General features: G+C 44.0%; 1 protein-coding gene across 2 annotated transcripts; it reads right to left on the minus strand.

Annotated features, from left to right (window-relative positions):
* Positions 1 to 2,474: 2,474 nt before the first annotated feature.
* TNFAIP3 (TNF alpha induced protein 3) lies at positions 2,475 to 18,537 on the minus strand. Of its 2 annotated transcripts, XM_004368884.2 has the most exons (9): positions 18,307 to 18,536; positions 14,339 to 14,648; positions 10,387 to 10,577; positions 9,585 to 9,732; positions 9,072 to 9,242; positions 7,806 to 7,986; positions 5,469 to 6,388; positions 4,362 to 4,543; positions 2,475 to 3,403 (listed from the first exon to the last, which is right to left on the minus strand). In XM_004368884.2, the coding sequence occupies exons 2-9, from the start codon at positions 14,631 to 14,633 to the stop codon at positions 3,119 to 3,121; spliced, it is 2,373 nt and encodes a 790-aa protein (XP_004368941.1). In that variant the 5' UTR covers positions 14,634 to 14,648; positions 18,307 to 18,536; the 3' UTR covers positions 2,475 to 3,118. The 2 variants fall into 2 exon arrangements, with proteins under 2 accessions (XP_004368941.1, XP_023585517.1); XM_023729749.1 differs by lacking the exon at positions 9,072 to 9,242 and having other exon boundaries at positions 18,307 to 18,537.
* Positions 18,538 to 19,493: the final 956 nt, after the last annotated feature.

The following is a 19,493-nucleotide window of genomic DNA, read 5'->3' on the forward strand; positions in this document are numbered from 1 at the left end:
CATAAAACAATATGTGTACTGACTGTTTAATGAGAAACTATTTGTTCTGTAAACCTTCATCTAAAGTACAATAAAGAAAAATTAAAAAATAAAAAATAAAAATATTAGGGAGAGGATTTGATGAGAGAGCTTTCACCTCTGTCCAAAGGGTCTGTGCAGATGACTCCAAGATGAATGCATAAGTTTTGCCGATGTCCAAGTTGACCATAATCTCACGAGGGCCAGTTCAGCTCTTGCACAAGCCCCAGCTAGGCAGGTTCTGTTAGCTCAAACAAAAATTATTATTGGAGGTACTCCATGCTGACCTGCAAGTACTTATTTAGGACTTTAGTAGGGGGTGGAATAAGAGGCCAGGGGACTGCAGTACAAAACCTAATAGGCATGGGAGTTATTGTTTAATGGGTACAGAGTTTCTGTGTGGGACGACGAAAACGTTTTGGTGATGGTTGAACAGCACTGTGAATGCAATTACTGCCAGTGAAATGTACACTTAAAATGGTTAAAATGGCAAAATAAAATAAGATATTCCAGCAAAGAAATAAAATAAAAAGAAGCTGAGAGGTGAGACAAATTTGGCAAAATGTTGTTAATTGTGGAAACTGGATGATGGCTACATGGGAGTTTATACACTATTCTTTATTTTTCTGTAGGTTCAAAATTTTCCACAATAAGGTTAAAAAATTATAATTTAAAAAATAAGTGTGGTTCTAAAATCTGACTGATCATCAGAATCATCTGGGAGCTTAAACAAAGATTCTGAATCTGCCACAGTACTCCGGAATCAGTCCTGTGAGCATATTTGGGTGAGGGCTTGCTGGTGGAAGAATGTTATTTCATCATTTCCCAGGACACTGATGCAACCACTCCTGGTAGCCATCACAGCCATATGCCACCCCTTCTAACGTGTCCAGCCCAGAACTCTTATACTAGTCTTTATTCCTCCTTTCCTATTCTTTCCTTTCTCTCACCTCCTCCATCTTGTTCTCCCTTTCCCAGCTTTATTAAGGCTGAGAGTAGGAAACTGCAGAGGAGCACTAAAAAAACCCAGATGCCATTGAGTCATCTCTACCTCATGGCGATTCCACGTATGTCAGAGATGAACTGCGCTCCATAGGGTTTTCAATGGCTGTTTTGGAAGTAGATCACCAAGCCTCTAGGTGGATTTGGACGTTGGCAGTGAGTGTGTTAACTATTTGCATCACCCAGGGACTCTGTAAAGGTGTATATGGCCCTAACACCCCATTGGGTGCAGGTACGAATAAGCCTTTCACACTCCCATGTGAGCCTCGGTCCTCACTGTTAAACCAGAGCCTTGTACTTGAGTACATGCCCCTACCCTCAAGCAGTTATTATTTTTAAAAACATCTTACTACTCCTGGGTGAGAGATGTATCCATTGCATAGGTGTACATCAAAACAAAGTGCTTTGGAGGAGGAAGATATGGAATGTATGGCTAATTGCCTCCAAGAACAACTGCTTCCTTTGCCATGAAATCAGAAGAACTGGATGGTGTCTGACTATCATTACTGACCATTTTGATCAAAGATTCCATATAAGAATCCTGGTCAAAAGGGGGAAAATGTAGAACAGAATTTAAAATTGTCATAGATTCTAGACTTTCTGGAGCCATGGAGGGTGGACGAACCCCTGAAACTATTGCCCTGAGATAATCTTTGAACCCTGAACCAAAAATATCCTGAGGTCTTCTCAAAACCGAACAATAGCTTAACTAGTAAAAAAAACGATCTGCCTTGAGCATTATGCTTTTTTAAGAACTATCTATATGGGATTAAACTGACAACAGCAACTCTACAAATTAGAAAGGAACCTTAGGGGGCAGTTGGTTTATGTTAATTAGGGAGGAACAACTCAGAAAAGGAGGGTGAGAAGATTGCATAACTCAAAGCATATAATCAATGTCCCTTAATGGTACATATAGAAACTGTTGAATTGGTGTATGTTTGGCTGTGTATATTCTCAACAACAAAATAAATAAAATTTAAAGAAAAAAAAGGGGGCGGGGTTTGGGAAGCACAGTCTTAATATTTGGGCCTATCTTTTTCTTCCATCATTTACAAACACAAAACATCAAGATTTGTTCTTAAATAATTTATTTTTTAATATTGACTTTTGTGAAAAGTTACATTTACTTAGGTAAACTTCAAGAAATCCGAAGAAGAGTAAAAGGTATTCTATTGAGGATAACTAAATGTGCAAATTCAAATATTTTCTATAATAAGTATAAATAATTCCATTTTTCACATTAAGAATGAAAATATTGATAACACACAAAATATTAAAATATCGTTTTTGATAGGGCAGCATTTCAACAAAATAAAAAAAAAATCCCCTCATACATAATATAAGGGTATATTCTATATTTGTACACATGTCTATGCACACCTCAGGTCAAGCTAACCTCTTTAAAAGTGATGGCAGTGATAGCCAAAAGAGGTACCCATCTGTCAATTAAAATATTCTGTTCTTTAGAAGGTGCATATTGTAAGAGCAGCTTGTTCTTTGCTTTTCAGTGTGGACTTATTCAGTCTCAGCAGCCTCAGAATCACAGTCTGTGGACAGTTTTGCTTTTGCCATGTCCAGAGGAAAGGAACCAGGCAGAAAGGGGAAAACCATTAACTACTGACACTCTCTGAGTATGTCCATTTTCCCTGAGCTTCCTTGAGCTTCTCGCGAAGGGCCTTGGTGCCCTGAGGACTCAGCTGTTTCCCGACCTGCCTGTGTGTCTTTTCTCTTTCTCGAGATGACACTGCTGTCCTGGTAGGCAGGATGCAGGGTGATGGCCAGTCCTGGCACTTGTTCCAAGTCCATAAAAGTTCCTGGCCTTCTGCTCAGTAGAAGAGGAGCAGCAGCCCTGGGCTGACTCTTGACACTATCTGAACTTTACGGCGAGATAGGAATTTTGCCAGCCAGGTTACCAAACCTGAGCATCACAACCGCAAAGAAGAGCTTATGTTTCCTTTCCCTGCTCAAAGGCAACCTCGAGCCCACTGTGGCCAGGAACTGACTCTCCAGTGGCATCAGAGTGTTGAGAGTATAGCACCATGTAGGTGAACGGCTCTCAGCCCCTCTTGGCTGGGGCTGGCGCACCTGTGTCTGCTTAGCCATACATCTGCTTAAACTGAAAGCACTCGTTGCAGTAGCCGCTGCACTTGGTGTTGCCGAAGTGCTCGCAGGCAGGGGCCCGGCAGCGCTGCTTGGGGGGCTCCTCGGGAGCAGGCTCCCCACGGAGGGGTGCCGGGGCCACTCGCTGGCTGAGGTGCTGGCATTCCATGCAGAGTTCCTCATTGCGGCAGGCCAGAATGTTCTTGCAGGAGGCCCGGGCACACTTGGGCCTGGAAGAGCTCTGGGTGGTGCGTGCCACATCTCGACGTTGGCTTGACCTCTGCGTGGGGCAAACACAGAGAATGGTGACTCACATTTCTCAGGGAGAGCATATGAGATTTCACTGGACAGTGTGGATTCTACAAATAGCTTTTTAGGAAAAACAACACCTACGTGACCCAGGAGACAAGAGGACATGTGCAGCCTATGAACAGAAGTGCCCTCCCAACCCCCAAGGAAAGCCAGGAGCCCTAGGGAGGCCGAGTGGGACCATCCATCTGAAAACTTGGCCCAGCTTGTTTTTTTTTTAACTAAAAATAAGCCGCTCTTTTTTTAGACAACTTTCTTAAACCATTCAGCAAGCAACATGAGGAGCATTTACCAGCCAGAAGTTTGCTTTTCTTACACAACAGAGTGCAGGCACCTGGGGTGTTCTGCCGTCTTCTATCTCCTGACGAAAACCGACAAACCAAACCAGTTGCCGTCAAGTTGATTCTGACTCATGGCAACCCTATGTGTGTCAGAGTAGTACTATGTTTCATAGGGTTTTCAATGGCTGTGACCTTTCTGAAGAGGTTCACCGGGCTTTCTTCTGTGGCACCTCTGAGTGGATAAGAACCACCAACGTTCGGCTGGTAGCCACATGCTTAACTGTTTGCACCATCCAGGGACTTCCCTCATGGCACAGGAGTGTGTATTTAAGGAAACTCATTGGCCATTGAGATGTCTATGCTTATCTACTAGAAGTCAAAGACATCTCTGACTGTCATCTGGCATTCTGGAGGCTTTAAGAGATTTTATTCTATGGTAGATTTTTGGGCTTTTTGAAATGAATCACACAGTAAACTTTGGCCATGGTGATCTACAGTAGCTGCACTTCTACCTCTGGGAGCCACGGGATGTGGACTTCGTGGCCTCAAACTCAGCAGAGAGGAAGTCTGCTTACAAAGGCAGAAAAGCATCACCCCAGCAAGGAGGACCTGGCACACGCAAGAGGGGAGGACCTCTAAATGTCTCACCAGTTGCTCTTCAGTCCTTTTTGCTTCATGAAATCTCTGATTCTGAGCTTCGATGAAACACTTCTGGCAGTATCCTTCGAACATCGTGCTTCCGAGGGTGCCACATTCTCTCCCCAGGCAGGGAACTGTGTTCTGGAACCTGGAGGCTGTGGGATTGGCCTTCCCCGAGGCAGCAACAAAATCTAGAACAGAACTGATGCTCATAAGTACCACACAGGGGTCACCACATAGATACAGAGATGCTGACATTAGAGAAATAAATGGGTTCCAAATACAGATTTAAAAAACAGTTGCCATCAAGCTGATTCCAACTCATGGCAACCCCATGTGTGTCAGAGTAGAACTCTGCTCCATAGGGTTTTCCAGGCTGTGACACTTCAGAAGTGATCACCAGGCCTTTCTTCTGAGGTGCCTCTGGGTAGGTTCGAACCACCAACCTTTTGGTTAGTAGTTGAGCGTTTAACTGTTTGCACCACCCAGGGACTCCAACTATAGATTAGGCCAGTCTTAATATATACATGAGACCAGCATTTTATAAATTCAACAAAATAAAAAAAAAATGCCATTTTTGAAACATCTTTGGCTTCACAAATCCCTCACTTTTGGACACACATTGCTGATCAGTCAGTAACAAAACCAACAGCAGACATTAACTGCCCATCCCTCTTTTGAATTAGAGATTTCTAAACACACAGCTGTGTTCTTCCAATGTCAGTGAAGACTCCCCTCTCCCCAGCTACTGCTCTTCAGATTTGGAGATCTCTCTACCATACCAACTTTCAGAAGTCTAATTTAGACTCTCTGTTATAAATGCCAAGCACTGAGTGACCTTTACACACAGGTTCCATTAACTCTCCCTACAGGGTGCGTCTGGTTTTTTGATGACGGTTTTCTAAGAGCTGCCGCAATCGCTCAGAGCCTTTTCATCCACATGTGGGTGGCTGTCAGAGCCATTGTGATGACTCCACGTGTCACAGCTGGTGGAGAAGCACAGGCAGATCTAACTACCCTACAGCTGCCCCAGTGGGCTCCTTCTCTCCAAGTTTAGGAACAAAACCCCTTCTGGTCAGTAGCTGCTGCGTTAGGAGATCCAAGCATTTCACTCACGTTTGTTTTCACTGTACTCGATGAAACACAACGTGCAGAAGCCCTTGTTTTCTGGAGTCCCAAAATACATGCAGCCGGCTTTTCTGCACTTGCTGGTGCCTGTCCTGTCCTCAGGAGTCCGTGCAGCCTGGGAGAGGCAGCCTGATGGGGCCTCGCCTCCAGCTCTGTGGCAAGAATGCGGGGAGAGGCTCTGGGTGAGCTGGGAAGGATCCGACTTGGATCGCTGATGACAGGAAGGAAGGGCACTAGGGCCGAGGCTAGAGGAGGGCTCTGTCGTAGTCCTTTTGAAGCAAGTACTGCAGATTCCATTAAACGTCCTGGTGGCATCCTGGAGGCAAGCTCGGCACTTACCAGCATCTAAATGCCTCTTGGGGTCCACATTGCGGCTGGTGTTAAGTTGCTGGGCATTGTGGCAACGCTCACAAAATCCATTGTGCTGCACATTCAGTGTGAATGGGCAGCCAGGGCTCCTGCACTTCATGGCGGTGGTCTCGCTGAATAGGAAAAGGCTGGGTGCGGTTGGTGGGGCTGAGTGAGGCCCCCCAGCTGGCTCCTCAGGGGTCCAGACCAAGGGTTCACAGGCCTCACCCCGGGAGGCCCCGAGTGCCATGCCAGGGGGTGCCTCAGGGCCCAGCTTACAGTTCAGCTTTGGGGGTTTATTTTTATTTTTTTGCCACCTCTCCGAGCATTCATGGCATAAAGGCTGGGTATTCACGGACATGAAGAAAGGACAGTTGGGCGTTTCACATTTTACGTCCATGAGAGAAAGCTGGGGCATGGAAGGTTCTAGAGGATTCTGAACGTGCATCTCTCTCCGTCCCTGCTGGTTGTTCTCCTGCCACTTCTTGTACTCATGCTGAACAAGTTCAAAGTAATCATCTACCAGATTTATTTCCTTTGGTAAGTTAGCTTCATCCAACCTAAAGATCAAAAGGGAAATTATGAGAACTCACACACACATGCAATTTTACATCATCAGCTCATACAGCAGACTTTTAAGATGTGGATTATGGTGATAACTATCATAACCATCCATTGAAACGTAGGCCTATGATAAAGAGTTTGCACCTCTAAAGTAACATGATCCAATACATCAGCTCACATGTCCTAGAGTCAAATATGAACTGAGGTAGTCTACTGAGAAGACATCACTATTTTTTTAAAAATCACAGACTCATTTAAGCAATCCTGGCCCATCCAAAAGTATAGATAATTCTGAAGAAAGTGTTACTCCAGGTAGACTCTCACCTTATTACTCTATTGCTCCTTTGAAAAGCCACTTTTATTTCCTAACTTCTCAGAGATCAAATTTCTAGTAAAACATTACTCAGGTTATTCATTTGGGTCTAGTTCACTTTATAGTACAAACTACTTTGGAACTTTGTGCTCTGTATTTTGCTCTTATTAATTTTAAGCCTTGTCTCTACTTGAGTTAACTGCCCTGAGCGGTAATTAAGTGGCAGACGTATCCATAGGCACTATATGTTTACTTTTGACTCCCTATAATTTGTGAATCTCCACTTTAAGAAACTGCATGGGACAATTCTCTTATCCTCTCACTGCCATCTTTTGTGCTACATTTCCAGTTCTAAGAAATAGGCATCTCCTCAACATAAATTTAGTGTTTAAAACTTGGATACTTGTACAATGTACACTCTGGGCCTGTCTCCCCATTTCCATGTAGCAAAAATCATGTCCGGCCATCTAACACATTTTACAACAGTCTGTGTCTGACATGGCCAGCCTTACCAAGAAGCTAAGGGAAAAGGCTTTTGTTTCCAAGAGTTTTCACTTGCTAGTCTTCCTACTGGAGTCCCTGGGTGGCACAGTTAAGCACTTAACTACTAACCAAAAGGCTGGTGGTTTGATCCACCCAGAGGTGCCTCGGAAGAAAAGCCTGGTGATCTGCTCCTGAAAGCTCAAAGCCTTGAAAACCCAAGGAAACGCTGTTCTACTCTGCAACACATGGGGTCGTCATGAGTCAGAATTGACTTGACAGCAACTGGTAGCCTTTTTTATAATGTACTAGGGCAATTTAAAAAACCAAGCTACCCTTGGTGGAGGCACACATTTAAAACCCACGATTCTGACTCTCAGTATCCTGAAATCCAGAAAAATCCATGGACAAATTACTCGTTCCCAGTCGAAACAGAAGGCAGTATTGCCTAAAGTCATCCTCTCTGAGGCATGCAAATGACGCTGAATTTGTTTCACATTGGAGGAAACCAGCTTTAAATAACGTTGCTGTTGAGCTGAGGAGTGGCAGCAGAGCATTTGGTTGAAGTTATAAAAATAGTGAAAGGTTAAGAAGAATCTAGCAAACAATCAATGGCTTACTTTGCAGCATTAATCAAATGTGTGGTGCCAAGGTCCCAGCCTTGGACGGGGATTTCTATCACCATCAAGTACTCTTTTAATAGCTTTTCCTTCATCTCATTTTCAGGATCTGTCAAGAAGTGGACTTTTAAGTCTTCAAATCGTCCTCGGTCTCTGTTAACAAGTGGAACGGCTCGGATTTCTGAGGGAAAAAGAACATGTAAGCAAAATATTATTGTACCAAATGAGGTTACAGGTGAGGTCATACATATAATGATTAAATTTTGAAAATGTACAAAGGATACAATTAAAGAATGGAAAAGTATTCTCCATTTCCTAGCCATAATTATATCTAAGCGGGAAAACACAACGTGCTAAACTCTAATATAAAATGCACTATTTCCAGGAATCTCATAGGATATTAAGCAGACTCCAGACCGTGGATCTTGCTACTTAAATTCCCATCCTTCAGAATTAGACTGACCTGAGGTCGATTCTTAGCTTTGTCACTATCAAGCGACGTGACACTAGGCAAGTTATTTAATCTCTCTGAACTTCAACTGCTTCATCTATAAAACAAGGCTAACACTGCCTATGCCTCATAGGCATGCTGTGTGAATGAAATGAAGTAAAATCACGTATATAACGCACTTAGCACAGTGCCTACTCCAGATTAAGCTTACTACTACAACAATAGCTAACACTGATAACATTTACCTGCTGTATTAAGGCACTGTCTTAAGGGCTCCGTATGCCTTAATTTATTACGTATTAATAGTAACAGTAGTAGTTGTTAGCTGCCATCGAGTTGATTCCGGCTCATGGCGACCCCATGTGTGTCAGAGTAGAACTGTGCTCCACAGGGTTTTCAGTGGTTGATTTTTCAGAAGTAGATTGCCAGGCCTTTTTTCTGGGGCACCTCTGGGTGGACTCGAACCTCCAAACCTTTGGTTAGCAGCTGAGCATGTTAACTGTTTGCACCACCCAGGGACTCCATGACAGTAATAGTAATATACATATCTCTCACTTGCTACAAATATGTCAACTGAAAGTACTTCCTGAACAATAACATAAGGCACAAAAAGATAAGGGAATATTATGATTACTGCTCTTGAATTATTGTTACTAACCAAGCAAATAAGAGAACAATAGATTTAAATAAAAGTAACATACTTAAATAAAATTGCTTCTATAAGAAGCAAAGGACCAAACCCTGATGTTTAGTGAGAACAGGATATACCAGTATCTAACAGAAGTTACAAACGGGAATGGATGCTGTTTTCTCACCAGGCCCGCTGTCCTTGAGGGTCACCAGGGGTACAAAATGTTGGCTGTCATAGCCAAGAACGATGGGGTATCTGTAGCATTCCTGGGCAGGCCAATGGAGAGGCAGGTAAATTCCGCCCACCTTCAAAGGAGCAAAATTTGAACCGGATTCCAAACTCCTCAGCATTTTGTCTGTTTAAGGAAAGAGAAAGAAAAATAAGGCCCTCGGGTGACTTTCATCAAATTCCATTTAGCTACTGTTACCCTGGTGGCACAGTTGTTAAGTGCTCGGCTGCTAACCAAAAGGTCAGCAGTTTGAACCCACCAGCCGCTGCTTGGAAATCCTGTGGGCAGTTCTACCCTGTCCTATAGGGTCGCTATGAGTAGGAATCGACTTGACGGCAGTGGGTTTTTTTCTTTTTGTTTTTTGTTTACTGTTATCTGTAGCTTTGGTGGTGTGGCTCTTTCCTAAGAGCCAAAGCATTAACACTGAAAAGCACTTAAATACAAATAAGCAATCTGCAGGCATCTCACCTGAAATGACAATGATTGGCCTTCTGAGAATGTTACACAGGACAAATATGTGTATTTCTTCCAGTGAGTGATACTGAAATCCACCTCGGGCCCCTGGAGTGTCTGTGGATGCCATTTTGACAAGGTTGTCCCATTCATCATTCCAGTTCTGAGGGGATGAAGAAAAAAAACTGACTGAGTGTACTTTGCATTAAAATATCATTCTGACTTCACACTAGAATTATTCATTTATATAACTCAGCTTATTTTTTCCCTTTCTTGAAATAATCATTGAAATGATCACTCTTTTTCCCCATTTGGGTTTTCTTCCTTTGCTTTTTTCCACTACAAGGCAAACTCAAAAGTGGGGGAGGATGGGGACAGCACCTCCTTTAAAAAAAAAAAAAAAACCCTGATGAGGCATAAAACAGAAGCCCCTCATCCAAATGTACACAAAAATTCCAAACTTGTGACTGAGAATAGTGAACACGTGGCTGAATGTTATTTGTTGGCTCAGTAAAGCATGTTAAGGGCAATTAAAACAAAAACCAACAGGAACTCCATAGGAAAAGACCCTGATCATAATAAGCCTGTAGGCTCAAGTGAAGGGATCTACTGCCTGCAAGCCTCTGAGCAACAACAAATACCCCAGGTTAATCCCACAGGAGATTTCCTGGTGTTTTCTACTGAGTACACTTTGCTTAACCAGATTCACGTGACCTTGTAAATTGTAAGCTCCTTGAAGGCAGGGACTGGGCCTAAGTTTCCCTTTATCCACCATGGAGCTCAGCCAGTAGAGGCTTAAAGGGGGAACAAAACATACCCGAGTGTCATAGCAAAGCCCTGTTTCCACAAATTCCTGAGATTTAAGAGACTCCAGTTGCCAGCGGAATTTGAAGTTGCGTGTGTCAGTCTCCTTGAGAGTGCTGAAGAGCGCCTTCCTCAGCACCAAGTCTGTGTCCTGAACTCCCCACATGTACTGAGAAGCAGCATGCATCAGGCAGTTCCCATCTCCTGAGGACAGAGGGAAAAAAGAGCAATCAGAGGCATTGCATATAAGGCCTAACAAATGTTTTCAGAGTACACAAGCCCTACTGCTATCATCCACCCTTCTGTTAGTTTGTCCCACTATGGTGGCTCGTACGTTGCTGTGATGCTAGAAGCCATGCTAGTGGTATTTCAAATGCCAGCAGGGTCACCCACGGTGGACAGGTTTCAGTGGAGCTTCCAGACTAAGACACACTAGGAAGAAAGGCCTGGCGATCTACTTCCAAAAATTAACCAATGAAAATCCTTTGGACCACAAGGGAATACTGTCCAATATAGTGCTGGAAGATGAGTCCCCCAGGTTGGAAGGCACTCAAAATACACAGTGGTCCAACAGTGAACTCCAGCATGCCCATGATTGTGAAGATGCGACAGGACAGGGCAATGTTTCGTTCATCTATGGGGTCTCCATGGGTTGACGGGGACTAGATGGAAACTAACAACATCACGGCTATCATAGGGGAATAAAGAGGGCATGCTATGCAATGCAAATTTAATTAATTTCTTAGTCAAATAGCCAACTGATAACATTTCACAAGCAGGCAACAGTTTTAAGGGAAAAAAAAATCTTTTCCTCTTATTTTTAAAGACTGGGAAGGACAGAGCAAAGGAGGCAGGGATGGGTAATCAGGGGACCTTGGTTTCAGTTTGGCGCTGCCACTAACTAGTTTAGGTGACCTTGGGGGAAATCCCTTAACCTTTGGGTGTTTTTCCTCTTTGTAAAACGAGGCCAGTGGATAATGACCTCTACAGTCCTGTCCCTTTCCACCATTCCTTGAACTTCTGGCTAAGATCCAGACACTATCGCTCTCTAAGAGGGGGTACATAGGGCAGCCTGCACAAACCAGGAAGTAGGCACGGCTCGGGTTACTAGACGCTGGCTATGACTCAGTGGTAAATGACTTGACCATTCTACCTGAGCCTGCAGGGCCTGGGAGTTTCCTCTCCTGGCTTATAAAGTGGGGTTGACACTACCAAATTACTTTACCGCCCACCTCCACCCCCCAGAAATGCTTTCTGTGAATCTGCTTGCTAGCAATTGTAAAGTCCTTTTTAAAAGTTACACAGTGCCTGGCTGTCTAAAATTTGAAAATAATTCAGCGTTGAAGACTGAAATTTTGAGCATTTTGAGGAAAAAAAAAAAAACAGAACTAATATTATTCCATTAATTTGTGATTTTTCCAGGTTAAAACTTGCAATTTAATAAAGACATGTTTTTTTTCAACCCCCTAACAATAAATATTTGGGGGACTGCTTGACACAGAAAAGTTAACTCCTTACAGGAAAGTTAACTCCTTTGGCAAGTGCAAAATTCTTTTTTATAAAGAGAAAATTACACAGTTTTCTCACAGTACTCTATGGTAATAAAGCTATTTGAACTTTTATGAAATTTTATTTATAATTAAGCTGTAACAAAACCCCCCAAAACCTCAAATATGTCCACAGCCAGTACCCCTTCAATTTACACACTCAGAAAGCTTAACTAAACAAGAACTCAAACAAATAAACAAAAAGGATCGCTTAAGCCTTGTGTCTTGGCAGAAGTGTGGTAACTATTGCATTCTGTTGAAATTTCCCCTTTGCAAAATCTAGAGCAAAGATAAGGCTTTTTTTCTTCTTCTTGTGCTTACTTTCAGTTCTTTATTGAGATGCACCAGTATAAAATTCCCTAAGTAACATCTGGAATTCCCCAGTGCTAAGTTATTTGACTAGCAATTGAGCAACAGCTATTGTACTTTTTGTTCTGGTGTGTAGACATTTAAACTGCGAGGTGCACCCTGGACTTTCCAAGTGGGTGTGGTCAGGGTGAGCTGGAATAGGGCTACTCATTATACAAGTGAAATGCTGCAGCCAATAGACGCTGGAATTTTTCACATGAAGTTTCAATTTTATGCCACCTACTCCCTTCCTCATTCACCGCAGTCTCATATCCTCAAATGCAGACTTGTGAATCACCCCCTCCCCAAACAGCCCATTGACTTTGTAGAACCCTCCTATAGGGGGAAGGTTAAATACAAAAGGGGGTGCTAATACAAATTGGGAAGAAAAGTCCCATTTGTTTTCCCCTCTCCTCTAAATATCTTTTCTTTCTTTTTCAGAATTTTAAGGAATTTTGTTGGAAGTGGGGAAATAAAAGAATTCTGAATGTAAATATCCCAATTTCCCAGAAAATGGTATAAAAATGCATTTGCTTTTGTAGTTTCATTTGTGCTGTGAATCTTTGTTGATTTAAGTGGTATATCTTTGAAAAATGGGTGTTTACTATTTTTACTCCACTTTTTTCTTAAGGAAATAGAGCACATTAAACCTAATAATGTCAGTTAATACTGTTAATGATAAAGTTTTCCCCTTTTCTGCCACATTTCTAACTCTGCAGAATACCATTGTTCCCAACTTGATGTTCAAAGTGGACTCTAACTCTTTTTTGTAACAAACTGGGAACATTAAACCATAAACTGTTGGGCATATAAAACCCGTGGATGATGACCTCATATTATTAGCAACTTCTATGCATTACTTGATTTAATGCCACAAGCAATGTACACACGAGCTATCCCCAGCTTTTCTCTGCCAAAGTCCTAAGAGTCTATGCTTCATACATACAGGCAAGGTGTTGCAATGATGCACAATATCCCAAAACCACAGCAAAAAAAAAAAAAAGTGCATTCACCAATCACTATCACTCCAAGTCACCCAAGTCCAAAATGACCAAAGTTATTGCACCAATTAAGTTAATTATGTTAATGTTCTTATCATAATCATTGTCAACAAGGGTTTTCTGCTCTTGGATGTAGTATTTTGAATGAGATAGTTTAGGAATGTCATTGATCTAAAAACCTGAGATTCCTGCTCTTACCTAGACTATAAGCATTTAATTGATCTTGTAGAGTCTACTTACTACTTGTAATAATTATCTACATCTATAAAGTAGAATTTTCTCTCTGCACTAAACAATATGCTTAGCTGTTTCTGTTGATGTACATACTCTTGTTCAAAAGAAATAATTAAAAAACAACACAGTAAAGTGTAGGACAGAAAATAGCTGCTAGTGGTAAGGCACACTGGATGAGTAGATACAGACAAGAAAAAATAACCAGGAATCACTAAAAACAATGAAGTAGAGGTCTAAAATCTATACTAAAAATCTCACTTTTTTTTTTTTCTATTTCATATTATGGGGCCATAGGCAATAGAACCTACGTAAGTGGGGAGGCGACAAAAGGAGCCCCCTTGTCCCCAGTAGCCATTCACTGGGTAACCCATAAAATGCCATCAATTCAAGAGGTATAGGGCCATCACAAGCATTTTCCAATTATAATGGGAAACCATAGTTATATCCAGTTTTCACACCATGCTCTCCTTTTGAACTTAAAGCCTTTTAATATTTCCATTACTGGGTAGGGAAGAGTATGTTACAGATGATTAAGCAGTCATAAGAATGAGATACACAAATGATCTAACTGGGGCATGGTGCTTAGAAATACATTCTCCAGGTCCCAGTGTGCTCTGCTTTCTAACACACACTATTCAAAAATATCCTTAATAAAAATATTCACAAAACAAAGTTGCTTTTATTATGCGTGCCCCTTGCCAAGTTTCTATACCAAGGCATCTACGGCCTCAAAGAAATTTGAATTTGGGCTAGTGCTATCAAAATTTAATTAATGGAGACCAGGCACGTTGGGACCCATCCCCCGACAGAAGAAGTGGGACAGAGCCCTTCTTACCATTGGTCTTTAGAGCCACAAGCTTCCGGACTTCCCGACACCAGTTGAGCTTCCTCTGGCTTTCCAGGGATGCCTGGATGTTTCTGTCGATGAGAGCTTTGTGGATAATCTCTCGAAACTGTGGACAAAACTGGCAAGTTCTGAACATTTCCAGGGTGTATCGGTGCATGGTTTTAAAATGATGAATTATCCCATTGGTAGGTTTAAAAATATCTTCTGGAGTTCGCTCTCTTATCTTCACAGCTTTCCGCATATTGCTCAAATACAAAGCCAGAGGAAGGAGTTGTTCAGCCATTGTGCTCCACAAAACCTAAAGAAGAAGGGAAAAAACCCATTCCGTTAGCCTGGCTTTGATACGACTCCTATATACCTGCCTGCAGGAAACCCCAGTGTTTGATCTTGTCATTACCCTAATCTTGTAGGCAAAAGATCTTAGTCACCTCTACTCCAGGATACTAGCTGGCCCCAAAGATTAACTCACACTGGACTGTTTTAAGTTACATCACTTTTAAAGATTAGTCTAAACAAGAGAAGGAAGGCGGAGAGTGGGTACTGAGGAGGAGGGGAATAACCCATGTTTTCAGTAATGTTTGTCAGGGAGCCAAGCCTGTCTGTCAGCGACAGGTATTGTGCCTCCTAATCGACTTAAGCTCCAATTCATTCAGATGCCACTCTTAGGCAGCGCCTGGATCTGAGGAGTCCTGAATGCCAGTTATAGGCACAATGTAGCCCGGACAAGTCTGTACCTCCTCGCCTGAGACCACCACCAAGCAATCCTTGCTCTTGGACAAAGTCTTGATTCATCTCTTGTAAACACTCCCTCTCTCTACTGGAAGGACACTAAATAGTTTGTGAAAAATCCTGCATTGTATGCTGTCACCTAGGCTGCTACTGATATTTCCTTTTTAGCCCCAAACAGAAACATCGATAAAGAATTAAAACGGAATGTTTTATAATCAATAAAAAAGCCTATTTCCAGCAAGCTGCACCGCCATCTGTAAGAATGGTCAGCAGTCCTTCAGAACCTCTCCACTGAACTTTACGACACTAGACTAATAAACCGACCAACAATAATAATCGAATAAATACATTCCGCACTCCCAAAAGCAGACATGGCAGCTCAATTATTTCAATTTGATGGCCAACCAAATTTCATCATCGTCCTCCAGGTACCAACACTCAAGATGCATTTACCATTCTTTCCTTCACCTTAAACTCTCCAAACTAGTAGGAAGAGATGAAAAGTTTGGAAGCAGACAAGGAAATAACTTTCAGCCAGGGGGCCACTGAAGACAAGTGAAAGAGGAATAGGGGCAAAGACCAGCATCTACAACTATGCCAATAGAGTGGAATAATGTGAATCAATGAAACATGGGATCTTTCCAGTAGTGTGCTGGGGGGAGGGCCAGAGTGCCTCGCCACACATCCTAATTTCCAAGAAGATGATGAAAATGACTTTAGAGCACGAAGATATTTCCTAGGAAGTTTCACGGCAACTCTTCATCCCATTCCTGCCCTATACTATTTGCAAGGACAAGCCTCCGGTTGTGAAAGACTTTAGAGTCATGTAAGGGGGAAAAGAAGATTTTAGGTAGATTTTAAGGAGGCCATTCCTGGATGGGTGCAAGCTCCTTAAAGCTATCAAAAAGGTGTTCTAAATTCTTATGGCTCACTCAAAGGAGAGAGGTTAGACTAGACAGAGGTTGCTTCTCAGGTTGCTTTCTGGTGGTATTTTTGGATTCGGATTCTTAATCTGATTGTTAAGTGGGCTCTGGACAAGTCATTATCTTGGTCAGACAATGACCGCTCCTGTGATGTAAGCAATCCCCTGCAGGTGAACTGGGCAGAGTAACTGCACGACCACAGACGCAATCGAGGGACAAAAATACCACGCACACATTCTCCTTGAGGCATGTCAGAAGTCTCTTTCACAAGGTCATTCATTCATTCATCCATCTAACAACCCCTACCTGAGTACCTACTAAAGGCAGCACTGTGCTTGACACAGGGGCCAAAAATCAAATACGACCTTATTCCCCTCTTTGAAATCACACAACCACCTTAGTCTGCAGCTAAGGTACAGAAGTAGAGGGACCTGCTCAAGGTCCTACAGCTACCCAGGGCAGAGCCTTGCCTAGAATCTAGGTCTTCCAATGCTTGCCTCTTGCTTGTCCTGTAACACCACACCTGTGGTTGCAGTGCCTGCTGCTCTCCATGGAAACAGGCAAGCAGTAAGTAGTAAGATTTTAAACAAGCTAGGTATTGTCTCTTTTTGCTCTTTCGACTCAGAATTCTATTTTTCTTTTCTGGACCTAAAGATCTTTCAGCAAACATCTAAAACAGTGACCGCTGTAAACTATTGCAAGACATGTAAATATGAATATCTGATGGCCCTATATTATCTCATTCATAGGTTTCGTCTCTCACAGGCTGCAAAATCACCTCCTTAAAAGAAAGGAAAATATACCGCCCAAATTCCCAGCTCGTGGAATTCTCCACACTTAAGATTAAAGAATAAACTTTTTTTTGACATATCATTGTAATGTCCTTATAGGTCAAAGGAATACAACATTACCCTTAACTTTTTTTTTTTTTTTTTTACATTTCTGTGACCTCACTTGGATTTATTTGAAAATAATTTCCCAATTTTTGTAACTACGGGCAATGGGATTCGACAGGACTTATTATCACTCAAAGTCTTTCCCCCCTGGTTTTATTTTTCCACTCTAGGCAGGCATTTTTGTCTGCAGTGTGGAAATTTATGAATTATTTATCAGCAAATATCTCATCAGATTTTTGGAAAGTACCCGTCAAAAAATTTGAACACTGCAGAAAGAACTGCAAAACCCAAAGAAGCACCTTAGACAATGAGAAGGGCGCACTAGCTGGGCTGCTCAATAATCGGGGGCATTCAGAGTTGCAGTCCAGCAGACTCTTAAACTAATTAAGAATAAAACCAAATCCCTTGCCGTCGAGGCGACTCCCACTCAGAGTGACCCTACAGGACAGAGCAGAGCTGCCCCAAAGAGTTTCCAAGCAGCGCCCGGTGGACTCGAACTGCTGACCTTTTGGTTAGCAGCCGTAGCACTTAACTACTACGCCAACTAAATAATAGTTCTCCTAAAATGCTACCCCTAGACACTTGACCAGACCAGCTTTCCAAGGAAAGATGATCAGAGACAGAGAGAACTGAAAACAAAGCAGTCTCAAAAAGAGCTGAGCTCCTTCCTTACTTAATACCACTGCTTTCCTGAGAGGCCAGGTGGCAGGATGTGGGGCGACCTGGGCTGACTGACAGTCTGGCTGTGGGGTAGGGACTGGAGCGGCGGCTTGCAGATGGCTTCTAAACTGGGGCCCCCAAAACGCAGGCGGGCAACCCACTTTTCGCTGCAAACTTCTTACGCTGCTGCAACTTTAAAAGAAGAACCCATCCACCCCACCTCTCCTGCACAGGACACTGTCTGGAAGCTGTCCCTGGAAAGGTTAGCTGACTGAAGCCCCTCACCCAGGCAGGGTTTTGTAGCCCCTGCGACGCACTGCCCCCGCTGGGCTGGTTCTGCATAATCTGGGCAGAAGCCACAGCGGTTCTACGTGGCCCTGAGCATGCAGCGCTAAATTCCAAAAAAGACACAAAACGGAGCAAAGCACCAATGACCCCCACTCAACAAAGAGGCCCAGGAATGACTCTTCACCAGTCAGCTGCAGTTCAAGTTGTCTGCATTATCAGAAAAGATCAGCTGGATGGAGGAATCCAGGGCTGTCACCCCAACATCTGGCTCGGCAACCTCAAGTCCTAGCATTTCAAAACCTAGAATGGGCACAAACGGCCAATAAACTCCCCTCGAGGACTACTGCAAAACCAATGCCAAGCAGACGGAGTAAGCTCCAGAGTCGCTGCCAAAGACGCACCCACAGCCCTTGCCCCAGATGAGCTCGTGCCGGACGGCACAGGGAGGCGCGGCGGTTACCTCTCCGGGCCGTGCGGTCCTCTCCAGAAGTCCCAAGTCCCAGTCAGGGCAAGCGGGCTGAGGTGAGGGTGAGCCAGCCGCCCATAGACGGCAGGCTCAGGATCGCTCGCCGGCCAGCTGCCGCTGATCTCCTGGCGGTCGCTCACACCGCTCCGCCCCCGCGGGCTCAGAGCTTGCTGCACTTGGCCCGCCGCGAACGCTGCAGACTGCTAAGTTCTGTTTTTTGCCTTTCTGTTTTAGGCTTGCGGATAGCGGGGGATTTCCACGAGGGACTTTCCAGTGACTTGACGCCAGGCCCGGCGCCGGGAGCCCGCGGCCTGAGCGCCGCCCGCCGCCAGGGGGCGCAGGAGGCGAGCGCACAGCCGCTGTCGGGCCTGCCGGCCGCCCCGCCCCGCCGGCCGCGCTGAGAAACTCCTGCGCCCCGCCCCGGGGTGTCCCCGCGTGAGTCACCTGGGCATTTCGGAAGCTAGGCCCAACGTCACATCCATGTGGAAATCGCGGTGATGGGAACTGGAAATGAAATAGGTTCTTTTTCTCAGACTTTTCTGCAGAAAATCATCGACTGTGGAGAACAAGAAGGGAAATCATAGAGAAAGAAAACCCTGAAAACCACCCTGGCGCCCAGGACCGCAAGCTGCGCAGCCGAGTAGAGAAGCTTGGGCTGCACACGTGGTGAGCGCTGAGGGAGAGCCCAAGACCTGGCCACAGCACGAGCTTCGACACAAGTAGTAACCGCCCTGGTTCTATCCACAGCCTTCCTGCCTGCCCCAACCCCAGGCTGGGTGGGATGCAGGCCTGAGGTGACATTCCCTGCTGCGGATTAACCAGTAAGCAAGGTACGCACGGGCTTATTTGTGTTTATTTACTAATCCGAAATTTCACAGGTGAAGTTGTGCACTACGGATTAGTAAATAAGCACAAGTAAGCCCGTGCGTACCTTGCTTATTGGGTAGTCTGTCCGAGCCTGCTGCCCTGCAGCCCTGAGTTTCCCATGGCAAGGCCAGTCTTGGATAAAATTAGGAATCAGAACAATCCCCTATCCCCCACAGTTGCCCGGTTTCCCCTTCTCCATTTCTGCACATCAAGCATGTGGGTGGCATCGCATTCGGGTAGCATTTCAGTTGAGAAATCAATTCTAGTCCATTACCCACCTTGCCGTGCCCTGCTAAGGCCTCCTTAGGTGTGTC

The sequence above is a fragment of the Trichechus manatus genome, unplaced genomic scaffold, assembly GCF_000243295.1.
Source record: "Trichechus manatus latirostris isolate Lorelei unplaced genomic scaffold, TriManLat1.0 scaffold00002, whole genome shotgun sequence".
NCBI lineage: Eukaryota > Metazoa > Chordata > Mammalia > Sirenia > Trichechidae > Trichechus > Trichechus manatus.